The sequence below is a fragment of the Clinocottus analis genome, unplaced genomic scaffold (assembly GCF_023055335.1).
Source record: "Clinocottus analis isolate CAN_PGR_092001 unplaced genomic scaffold, fCliAna1.0.p SCAF_19, whole genome shotgun sequence".
In the NCBI taxonomy this organism is placed as follows: Eukaryota; Metazoa; Chordata; class Actinopteri; order Perciformes; family Cottidae; genus Clinocottus; species Clinocottus analis.
The window spans coordinates 3636956-3649418 of record NW_027175920.1 but is presented as its reverse complement, the minus strand read 5'-3'; the positions used below and the strand labels follow the sequence as shown (position 1 = coordinate 3649418).

The 12463-nt window shown below is 42.1% G+C and overlaps 1 protein-coding gene across 4 annotated transcripts; it reads left to right on the top strand.

Moving 5' to 3' along the window:
• The first annotated feature begins 386 nt into the window (after positions 1 to 386).
• fbxo11b (F-box protein 11b) lies at positions 387 to 12461 on the top strand. 4 transcript variants are annotated; one of them, XM_068583865.1, is made up of 22 exons: positions 387 to 751; positions 1978 to 2141; positions 2319 to 2379; positions 2614 to 2755; positions 2839 to 2968; positions 4848 to 4931; positions 5102 to 5234; positions 5391 to 5497; positions 6343 to 6454; positions 7202 to 7308; positions 7409 to 7546; positions 7632 to 7849; positions 8030 to 8210; positions 8359 to 8481; positions 8696 to 8781; positions 8930 to 9006; positions 9098 to 9241; positions 9776 to 9886; positions 10001 to 10108; positions 10198 to 10306; positions 10723 to 10821; positions 11031 to 12461. In XM_068583865.1, exons 1-22 carry the CDS (start codon positions 664 to 666, stop codon positions 11158 to 11160), a joined length of 2652 nt encoding a protein of 883 aa, XP_068439966.1. In that variant the 5' UTR covers positions 387 to 663; the 3' UTR covers positions 11161 to 12461. The 4 variants fall into 4 exon arrangements, with proteins under 4 accessions (XP_068439966.1, XP_068439965.1, XP_068439964.1 ...); XM_068583864.1 differs by having other exon boundaries at positions 2611 to 2755; XM_068583863.1 differs by having other exon boundaries at positions 2319 to 2400.
• Positions 12462 to 12463: the final 2 nt, after the last annotated feature.

Here is a 12463-nt window from a genome sequence, read left to right as displayed (position 1 = left end):
TAAAATATGAAAATCAAATTGTGTAAACTTGTAAACATAAACATTTCTTGCAACCGAACTTCAGTCCCTGTCCTACAAACGTTCATGACCATGACACTCACACCTGTGCATTTATATGGAAAATAATAAAACAATTAGATATGAAAAAATACACAAATGATATAGCGCCATATAACAATAAGGTCTAAGGCTAAAAAAAAAAAAAAAGCGTATTTTTTAGCATTATTATTGCCCGTGCATTGATCAAATCGCCGCTTGACCGATCCCGAACCTCAACAGAAAGGTTTGTCAGGTCGTCACTTACGACGATCCTGATTGGCCGCTGCAGGGCCGCTATTATAAAACGCCAAATATGATTGGCCGAGCGGACGCTCACGCTCTTTTTTTCTTCTTCTCGCGATTGTTTCCCGTGTGGGTTAATGGCTCCTCCTGCTACAGACTGAGACGAAGCTGGCACCGAGCAGCGATACGGGGGGAGCTGTAACACCACGGAGGGAGAAAAAAAAAAGCGATTACACCCCCAAATACCAGCGGGTTTTTGATCGCAATTGTTTGGGGGTATCTTGGAAAAAGACCGCACGGGTGGTAGTTTCGGTCGAGGGGTACATTTCGAAACGGGCGGTCGAGGATAGCTGTCTATTTTTCCAACAACCAACTCCCCAGATGAACTCCGTCAGAGCCACCAACAGGAGACCCAGGCGAGTGTCGAGGCCGCGCCCGGTGCAGCCTGAACGGAACAACGGGGACAGAGGTACGGACGGCCGCAGACAGCTAACGGTCGAAGGCGAAGCCGTGTCATGCGCCAACGGCCTTTACGTGACGTCCGTTGTTTGACGTTTGGCCTGTTTACCACTCCTAGAGACGGCAGGTTTGGCAGGAAAAGCCGAGGCTTCTCGCTCTGTGGCTTAGGCCAGGCCGCGCTTTGTTTGGCTTGAGTGATTGGGGCTAGCTAACACCGCTAGCTAGCTTACCCGGTTATGTGGAGGGTTGGGGGTTGTCTTTGCCGAACGTAATGCATATGTAGCTTAACGTTCGACATTAATAGCGCATATTCAGGTGACCCCAGCTGCAGGCAAAGGGCTCGGCTTGTCACGCTCGGACCAAAATCTGCGTGTCTCCTCGGCCGTCGCATTCCCAGCTGTCACTAACGATTCTGAGGGTGTAAATCTGCGGCGTCTTCGGACTGCCATTTTTGGGGTGTAACGTTAACAAAAACATTAGCTAGTTGCCCCCCTCCCCTCCCAGCTTCAAGAGGCCACGCAAGATCAGCTGTGATGGATGATACGGTGTGTTTTTTTGTGGGGGGGATGAATATACTCAGTCCATTTTCTCTGCTCGGGGCTATTTTAGTTTAAAGCTAACGTAGCCAGCAGATTTGGACCCACGTCCCCTTCCTTGTTCTCGGAGCCTGTTAGCCGTAGCTTGATTTGTTTACACCGCGGATTTGCCAGCTACGCAGTTCAGTTTTTAGCCATTAGCCACACGTCTGATCGACTTCATCTGCGGCCCTTAATAATGACAGCACCGTAAAAGATGAGGCAGATTTTGCATACACGGGACACAGCCAAATGCACATTGCCTGATTTCAGTTTTGTATGACTAGACATGAAAGACTGGCAATATGACTGCAGGGGGTGCATCAGCCATTATCAATCACTAACCTTTTGTCTTCCTTACCAACTCTTAACCTGTCAGTTAGCCTGCGTAATGTACTTGCAGTGTGTGAGCTGAATGCACACATTAATGTGAAGAAGAACAACTGTGTTTGTGGTTAAAGTGTTTCCTGCAATTACTGGGGACCTTTTTAGTTGTGTATTTGAGCATAGAGCTATGATTAGGCTTGTCAGAGAAATTCCCAGTGCTGTTTTTTTTTTTTTTTTTTTTTTGCATGGTCTTGCACTATACTGCAGCTTTGTGCATTGAAGTGCCTCTTGACAAAGTGGTATGTATAGGAAATCTGTTTTCCTTTTTGTCCAGATGAGGAGGCTCCTGCAGCAGCTGCAGCAGAGATGGCTATTGAGGAGTCTGGTCCAGGAGCTCAGAACAGTCCCTATCAGCTTCGACGCAAGACCCTGCTTCCCAAGAGAACCGCTGCTGCCTCTGCCACCGCCTCTGCCTGCCCCAGCAAGGGCCCAATGGAGGTTAGACTCAAACATTAAAGTGCATTTTTCTTGTGCATTGGCCACAGTGTGCATGTCTGATTGATTGTGTTTTCCTTTGAAAGAACAATGATTTTGTGACAGCAGTACATTTTCCAGATGATTACGTAGTGTTGAATCTTGGCTTGGAGTTGATATCCCATTTTCCCTTTTTTACAGGGAGCTTCAACTTCATCAACAGAGGCCTTTGGCCATCGAGCCAAGCGGGCACGAGTGTCCGGTAAGAGCCACGATCTGCCAGGTGTGTGTTAAATCTCCACAGCTGGGGAAAAGAGTGTTAGCTTTTTTTCTCCTTAAAAAAAAAACTTTATTGATTTCCTGTGTGCGCTGGTAAATTTGCAATCTATTTAACAGCATGACTACATAGTTTATCGTGCTTGGATTGAAAATAGTTTTCCTAAAGCTTACATTGTGTGTGCGTATATGTGTGTGTGTATTTGTGTGTCTTTAGCAGCCCCAGCAGAGCAATATCTGCAACAAAAGCTTCCAGATGAGGTTGTTTTGAAGATCTTCTCCTACTTACTGGAACAGGACCTCTGTCAGGCAGCTTGTGTCTGCAAGAGATTCAGCCAGCTAGCCAACGACCCCATCCTATGGTTTGTGCTGCTGAAGAGATGGAAACTTGTCATTTCGTTTAAAGGGAAACAACTAAAATATGTTTTGTGGAATTTAATCCTAGGAAGCGTCTATACATGGAGGTGTTTGAGTACACACGTCCCATGATGCATCCTGAGCCAGGAAGGTTCTACCAAGTCAGCCCCGAGGAGCATGAACACCCAAACCCCTGGAAGGAGAGCTTCCAACAGCTGGTAAGTCTGCCGTCATAGTTTTCTTTAAAGAGCAGCAATATCTTTATACACACTTGGTTTATTGTTTAACATTTTCCCTCTATACATTAAATATAAATAATGTGGAGTTCTAAAAAAGTCATATATAACCTTGCGATACAATTCATGCCACTCAATGTGGTAACAATATCTCACTTTGGAAAAGTGTTCCTATAAATTCACACACATTAGAAAGAGAAAGGAAGTCCTGTTCTATTTTTTACATATCTATAATATATATAGGGAGATATGCAAGCATTACTAGCACAATATAACATGGATAAACACTTAGGATGAGGTTGTTCCGGTAGATGATGGTGTCTGGGATTGACTGTGTTCAGAACGATAGCCAATAACAGATGCCTTTGCCAATGTAAAGACATATTTGTATGTTTCCCATTAATGTATTACATTTTATTATTATTAATATTATCAGTAGTAGTATTATATTTATATGAAATAAAATGTCATCTGTCATTGTGCGACACATGAATGTATGCACACATACACGACTGAATGGCATTGAAGCAAATACATTGTTAAATGGGCTTTGTGTTAAATAGGCTTTCTGTCAAACATTGTTAGGCCTATATATATAGGCCTAATGTAATTGGTAGGCAGTGAAAATAAGTAACGTCCATCTCCATGGGACTGTGCAATAATTGAGCCAATGCAAAAACAACACTGTCAACATTTCATTTTCTTTCCACAGCACATAAACAGGGTTTCCACTTTGTTGACACACTTTTCCATCCACGATAAAGTGACCGAAAGTCCATATAATGCGCTGTCCCTGGTACTGAATGGAGCGGAGGAGAGAACACGCGTCACTTCTGTTCAGCTTCGCTTGCTGTTTGTGGTTGTAAATATAACTTCTGGCCCGAATTCTATTTATATATTCTGGTGTTTCCCACCGGATTTAGTGAGACTATGGTGGGTAGACCTTTGACGCTCTAGGGGGTCTGGGGGCATGCTCCACTGGAGTATTTCCATCTTATGTAACTTTATACTTCTATTCCACTACATCCGAGAGGAAGCTATGCATTTTTGACTTTAATACATTTATTTGACAACATTAGTTACTAAATTGGCTACTTTGCAGATTCAGATTTTTACTACAACTAATGAGCTATGATGTATTACTCGGTGGTATTTCCAGACCACTACAGTCTAGGGAATTGGGAGATGCTGATATTCTGTAATTGTAGCAACATTTTTAGAGCAGTTCCTTAGTTTGTTCTGTCTTCAAACGGCACATATAGTATTTCTCGTTTGTTTATTCTCACAATGAATGAATTCAGGCCTTTCACAGATGGAACATTGTAACATGTTCACATGATCATAATGTTCTTCTAAGGCTATGTCAACAATGGTGTCTGTGTGTCTCACCATCTATTTATGTAAAACCAGAGTTTTTCTCACTAATAATTCTCTGAAGTCGTCAGGCCAATGGAAGGAAAATATGTTTGCTTTTTTAATTATAATGTCGAAGGGAAATTCAAGGTGAAAACCCGAAAGTGTTGTGCTCTTGCATTCATTGTAATAACTCGGAAATCAACATTTGCATATATTGTTGTTTACAAACCCTAAACGTGTGTGTTTTCTCTGCCGTCTCTCACTCAAGCCACGATGCTTATCCGAATACGCATATTTGATTGACAGAGTAGAATCACGTGATGTGATTTACATGCATTGTGTGTCAGTGTGTTTTCCTGGTCCACTAAACCTCAATGTACCTAAATTCACAGTATTTGTGTATCAAACCTATTTGTTTTACTAGCAATAAATATGTGGTATGAGAACCATGTTGATGTTTGGTGTGATCACCAGAAACTTGACTTTGGTGTTTTTTGTGTTGCAGTACAAAGGTGCTCATGTAAAACCAGGCTTTGCTGAGCATTTCTACAGTAATCCTGGAAGATACAAAGGCAGAGAGAATATGCTGGTAAGTCATGACAAAAAGACAAAATGAGGATTTATTTGATTGGCCATGTTTTACTAATGTTTATCCAAAGCAGAGCCTTTGTAAACAACTGCTTGTTTTTCCAAAAGGCCTTGTGATGATTTGTAGGTGTGTATATTCTGCCTGAAGGTGTATGTACCTTTCCCCTGCAGTATTATGACACCATTGAGGATGCGTTGGGCGGAGTGCAAGAGGCTCACTTTGACGGTCTAATTTTTGTCCACTCCGGCATCTATACAGACGAGTGGATTTATATAGAGTCCCCCATCACCATGATTGGTGCAGGTATGCATGTTTCCCTCACTGGAAAGAACTTAAGACTTTACCTTGACGCTAGCGCCGCATGCAATCAATATCTCTCTTAAGATAGGATACACTCTCAGTGGTGTTAATGTCCATATTTATGAGGATGTTAATGGGTGTTTTCTGCTTTCCCCTAAGCTCCCGGTAAAGTAGCAGACAAGGTGGTGATCGAGAATACTAGAGACTCAACGTTTGTCTTCATGGAGGGCTCAGAGGATGCCTATGTGGGATACATGACCATCAAGGTGAGCATAGATCTCACTTTTCTCTTAATTTTGATTTATTTAGTTATTAGATTTGTTTTTAAGCTTGAAGAATGGCTGGCTTTACATTACATTCCTTTTTTTTATAGTCTCATCGCAGGGCTCTCATGCTAGGCAACATAGTCACAGTGGGAAAGGCTAGCTTTGTCTCTTTATTTATTATTTATTCATAGTTGAAGATATTATTATTTGATAAATGGAGACTTGATTTCTGTAAGTAAGAACCACAAATGAGACAAACAGCAAACATTAGTCTTGTAAGGACGCTCATGGGCTTCTGATAGTATAATTGTGTGAATCATTAAAAGATTTCAAAAGATAATGGTCGGATATTGGTGCCGTTCTCAGCTGCTGCTTCATCTCGTTGTCATTTTTTAAAGATATTTTTTTAAATTACAAGCCAGAAGATAAATTGACCATGTGCACTTTATTAAAGGGTTTAGACTATTGAAATGAGTTTACACAATACCTATTACACGATACAAAATCCCACAATTTGGGTATAATTTCACTTCTACGTTGGTTGTCTGGATTGTTTTTTTACAAAGAGTTAAACCAGCTTTAACAAATTATACGTTATGAGACAAATTTGTTCAAAAATGTGAATGTTGCTTGTCTTCGTGTGACATCGTATTGATTATTCTATATCTCCCGTGGTGTAAGATTTCACTGTGTTCTGGTTATCTCCTGGTATCAGCTACCAGTATTAGTGGTACTAATGCCTCCAGTCGGGAGAGTCTAGTGTGGATATGGTGGGTGGCAAGAAGCTTGATGTGTTGTCAGTAAGCGCAGCCACTGTCTGACCTCTGCTGCGCTTCTCTCTGCAGTTTAATCCGGATGATAAGTCAGCGCAGCACCATAACGCCCACCACTGTCTGGAGATCACAGTCAACTGCAGCCCCAACATCGACCACTGCATCATCCGCTCCACATGCACAGGTAATGCACACACGGCATTTACTGCATGGATCGTGTATTATTTAAGATTGTTTTGCGCACATGTTTGCATGTTCACCTGTATTGTAACAGTTTAAAGAACTATAGTTTAAAACGGTGTCAAGTGTCCCTAATTATGGTACATCATTAAATGATCTATGCATTCATTATGTCCCAGGATGAGAGACTAAATGTGTTATTTGGTTCTGGGACTGGACAAAAAAAACACACTTTGGACAGTAGTTTAAAACGTCTGTTTGTGTCATTGTAGATTAAAAGGGACATCAATTAGGATTTTGTGGGTTGCAGTTTGTAAAGACAACATTCAAGTATGCGCCTCCGTCCCAGCTCAATGAGGATAACGTAGCTCGCCAGAGGGGAAACAGCCAACTCCAGATTCACTCTCGTTTTGGAAGCAAACTTTTCCCCACACTATTTCCCATTTTTATCGGCGCAGTGTCCGCCATTTTCATAGCTTCCTCTTCAATCTGCGCTTTTGATCTGTCATCTGGACGCTTCTTTTTTTAACGTAAGAGGGCAGAGTCTCTGCAGATACAGACCTCACACTTTTATTTTATTTCATGATTGAAGAGGATCATTTTCATATAATGTCTTTAAATTGTTTGTTTTTTTAGGAAAAACCTAACACCCCTCTTTCTTTTTTCGACTTTTGCTAAATTGATAGAATTTACCATTACTTTCAGCTCTGCAGCAGTGTAACACTTGTGTTTTTGTTTCCCCTGTGTTTAGTGGGTTCGGCTGTGTGTGTGAGTGGTCAAGGAGCTTGTCCAACCATCAAACACTGCAACATCAGTGACTGTGAGAATGTAGGACTGTACATTACAGATCATGCACAGGTAAAAGTTACTTTTCCCGCCTCAATAGTAACAAATAATTAGCCATAGATACACACACAAACGTCACACAGGCTTCTGACTTTCTTCTCATCTGTTTCAGGGCATTTATGAAGACAATGAAATCAGCAACAATGCGCTAGCGGGAATTTGGGTTAAAAACCACGGTAATCCCATCATTAGACGTAACCACATCCACCACGGGCGAGATGTTGGCGTGTTCACCTTTGATCACGGCATGGTAAAAACACACGCTGTCATTTCATACATTTTACTTGAAAGAATCATCGCGGACCATCTAATTTGTCGTCTTTTCTGTGTCTCAGGGTTACTTTGAGAACTGCAACATCCATAGAAACCGCATAGCAGGCTTTGAAGTGAAGGCCTACGCCAACCCCACAGTGGTGCGTTGTGAGATCCATCATGGCCAAACGGGAGGCATCTACGTCCACGAGAAGGGACGGGGACAGTTTATAGAGAACAAAATCTATGCCAATAACTTTGCTGGTGTGTGGATCACGTCCAACAGCGACCCAACGATACGGTGAGGACGCAAAACATCACACTGGACATTTGTAGTGAACTCAGAGAGGGACGAAGGCTATTTTGTGTGGAGGCCAGCACGGCCTGTATCGACACAGACAAACTGAAAATGAATTTTGTCTCTGTCCCCATTAGCATGTTTATTCCAAGTTTGTGACAGTTCTTTTCTTTTTATGTCTAGGGGAAATGCTATATTCAACGGTAACCAGGGAGGGGTGTACATATTTGGAGATGGACGGGGTTTGATAGAGAGTAACGATATCTATGGTAACGCCTTGGCGGGAATCCAGATCCGAACCAACAGCTGCCCCATTGTACGGCACAACAAGATCCACGATGGTCAGCATGGGGGAATCTATGTGGTAAATGCACTCTTCATTTTGGTGTAAAGTTTAATCCCTCTCCAGCCAGTCGGGCACTTTTTCTCTTTTTTAATAAGAACTTAGAAACTTCCCCCGTCGGGCTATTTTTTATTTTTTTTGACCGCTGACTCTGCTTTTGTGTTTTCAGCACGAGAAAGGCCAGGGGGTGATTGAGGAGAACGAGGTTTACAGCAACACCCTGGCTGGAGTCTGGGTGACCACAGGCAGCACTCCTGTCCTCCGCAAGAACCGCATCCACAGTGGCAAACAGGTAAAATGACCATGGTCAAACAGTGTGTGGGTGTATGTATATACGCACGGTTTGGAAATCTGATTTTAATTTCCTCAATTGATGAAATCTTGTGCTTTTTCACATTCAATATATCTCCAATGTCCTGATTTGTGCCATTTTGATGTTAAAACACATTTCTATCATCTTGTTTTTTTTCCCCTTAATGTGGTAATCTGTTTGTTTTTTTTCCTAGGTGGGCGTGTATTTCTATGACAACGGGCATGGTGTGTTGGAAGACAATGACATCTACAATCACATGTACTCTGGTGTACAAATTAGGTGAAGATTGCCACCTTTAAGCAGTGAATGCACTTAATTTCCAGATCATTGTATGTAAAATATTGAGCATGTGACAGACTTTTCTAGTTTTCTTTTTCCACTTTGTTGTATATGTTTTTAATATCTAATTGCTGTTGAATCTCGACAGGACGGGCAGCAACCCAAAGATCAGGCGCAACAAGATATGGGGAGGCCAGAATGGAGGGATTTTAGTCTACAACTCGGGTCCGTATTTCGTCCCCTGCCGCTCTGTTTGTCTCGCATGTAGTGTATGTGTGTACTTGCTATGTTTCTAATGTGCTGTTTAATACAACAGGTCTTGGCTTCATTGAGGACAATGAGATCTTTGATAATGCCATGGCGGGGGTGTGGATCAAGACGGATAGCAACCCCACACTGAGACGAAATAAGATTCATGATGGCAGAGATGGAGGCATCTGCATCTTCAACGGAGGCAGAGGTACTTGAACATAATCTGTAGGCAGATAATTAGGAAAACGGCACTTAACTTCTGAAATATGGACCAGGGCTGTCAACGATTATTCTGAATTCAACACTGTTTGTAGATCCCGTTGTATCGATCGAAATTCAAGGTCATTTCTTTGTGATATGCACAGATAACATACATTTACTCTATATAATGAAATGCATATTTTACTGAGTCCTCCCATCACACAGATTTACAATGAACTTAAGGACATAGAAATAAGGCGTTAGTTTGTTTTATTTCCCTGCCCACTGTAGCAAGTGAGGGAAATCTGCCTGTAGTGAAACGGATGAGCTCACAGACAGAGCTTTGAACAATTAATATAAATATGGTTATTGCTTTCAAAACGAATATTCGGCTGTATTTTTCTGGCAAAATTTAAAAACTGCGCTGTGCAGTGAGTGCCGTGTCTCTTGCGGACAGTTAGGATGCGGTGCACCTCAGTCTCAATTCTCACATTACAATTTTCAATCTACAGGTTGAATCATAAAATGTTTTTCTCCGTAGGTCTGCTGGAAGAGAACGACATCTTCAGGAACGCTCAAGCCGGTGTGCTGATCAGCACAAACAGCCACCCGATACTCCGCAAGAACCGCATTTTTGATGGCTTCGCTGCAGGTAGCTTCTTTTTTTTTATTTGTATTTTTCCCTCATCTCCACGTGAGCACAAATATCATCTTGGCTTATATCTCTTTTTGGTGCTGATGACAGACTTCTCTTTCACTTCTTCAGGTATTGAAATCACTAACCACGCCACAGCCACGCTGGAGGGCAACCAGATCTTCAACAATCGCTTTGGGGGCCTGTTTTTGGCCTCGGGAGTCAACGTCACCATGAAAGGTAGCTGCTTTTTGTACTTTGAATCTTTGCTCAGTCTGGGTACTCGCTTGTTTCTCATCACATGTCCCCCCCCCCCTCCGCTCTGTCAGATAATAAGATTCTGAATAACCAGGATGCCATTGAGAAGGCAGTGAGCAGAGGACAGTGCCTCTACAAGATCTCCAGCTACACCAGTTACCCCATGCACGACTTCTACAGGTAAACTGTTCAGAAAGACATTTTAGCAGCGGTGAAACTATTACAACACAGGATTCATCTGGAACTATTATGATCAATAATCATAATAATAGTTATGTAAATAAATAAAGCCTAAACCTAACATTGCCTCATTCCAACTTTTAGTTGTAAGGATTTCCTGTTTTTTCTTCCTGTTGGCCAAAACGAAAAGATTGAAAACATCGACTTGGGCTGTAGGAAATTGTGATTCCAATTAACCAACGTAATTGTCAAGTGCTTTCCTGTATTTGAGAAACATGTTTAAAGTCCTAGTAGATTAGTAATTGTTAAAAATCCTTGTGGATTTTGACAATTACAAATGTCTCCCAATAAACCACTTTAATGTTTCTCTCGTTATGTTTATATAAATGAATCCATTTTGTCTTTTATCCCTCCAGATGTCACACCTGTAATACAACAGATAGAAACGCCATCTGTGTAAACTGCATCAAAAAATGCCACCAAGGGCACGATGTAGAGTTTATACGGCATGATCGGTAAGACATGTTTGCTTTCCTGTTTGACCTTTTCTTTCTGACAACCAATTTGGGGGAGGAGGAGAGATCTAGGAATTTGTTTTGATGTTTAATATTGAAAAATAGTGAACATCTTTTATAATTTAAACCTTTTAAAGGGTAGTTTTAATGCTCTCTCACTTAAATATATATGACTTGTATATTAAGAAGGGCTCTGTTCCCTTTTTTAGGTTTTTCTGTGACTGCGGAGCGGGAACGTTGTCCAACCCTTGTACGCTGGCCGGAGAGCCCACACACGACACAGACACTCTGTATGACTCGGCGCCGCCCATCGAGTCCAACACGCTCCAACATAACTGAAGGCGTCCGGTTCAGTTACACTCTCTCACATAAGCATATAAACACATTACATTGCACACAGCCATTCACTCTCACACATACACAGTTTAATACACACATCCACTTGCAGCCATAAGGACCCAGAGAGACTCTGTGATTGCGGCGCTCTCAAATGGGATCACGGTGAAAGAGGCTGCAGAGGAAGCAGCTTCCTGCCGGCTGCAGTCAGACACGCTGCAGCAGAGGCAGACTCCACTAGAGGGGGCAGTGGAGCCGAGGGTAGGCTGAACGGCCACAAGAGATTCCTCACTTGAGCATTTCTTATTGCAGTCTGCAGACTAAAGAAGATGAGAAGTGAAGGGCTATGCAGAGGGGCTGTCGATGGCGGCCTGCGCCACACCGGCAGCGCATGAAGATCCCCAACCCGGCGTTAATCCTCGGCTCCCAGCCTTCTTCCTCACAAAAAAACTGCTGTCAAAGAGACTTCCTGCTTCCTCGCAGCTGCCATCCCCATTGGCTGCTCAGGCAGTTGTAACTAGGCAACATATGGGCGGATGTTGCTCTGTTGTGTGTGGATAAAGAGCAAGATTGTGTGTGTGTGTGTGTGTGTGTGTGTGTGATGGAGCACTTGGGCTTTTTAAAAAAGGAAAAGGAAAAAAAAAAATGTTCTGATCAGTGGATTTTATTTCAATGCTTTCTCATGTAGTTTTGTATTTTCAAGCAAAAAGTTGACTGTATTTGAATGTCTTTTATTTTATTATATATTATAATTATTTTCTTTTGGTTAGCATCCCTCCTCCCGTCCCGACTCCAAGGCAAAGTGCAGAAACTCGCACGTCCCAGTAGTGAAGTTCTTTCTGTGAAAGAGAATTTAAACACTAAAAACCCTCTCCAGTATATTTAGCTTAAATGGCAGGTGGAGGGGCTCCACATTTGTATAAAGGTGTGTATGTGAGTGTGTAAATGTGTGTTGTGTACAGTGGAAGTTGTGTGTGTGTATATGTTTATAAGTTGATGCAGTCAGTGTTTTGTGGAGAGGGTTACATTAAGGAGTCGGAGCTCCTTGGAACTGGAACTGAGGAGTCAATCTGCTGTCCCGCCCCCACACCTTTTCTCCCCGTGTATCGTGGTGACTGTGGCTCCTCATGCAGCCTGAATCGTATGCATGTACCATAACATCTAGACTTAATATATTGTGAAGTACTCAATAACCATTATGTAGATGCTAGTTGGAATTCAAAAAGGGGTATACTTTCTTAGAAAGACAAAAAAAGAAAACAGGAAACTGGCCATTTCTAAGAAAATAAAACTTTATTAGATCACA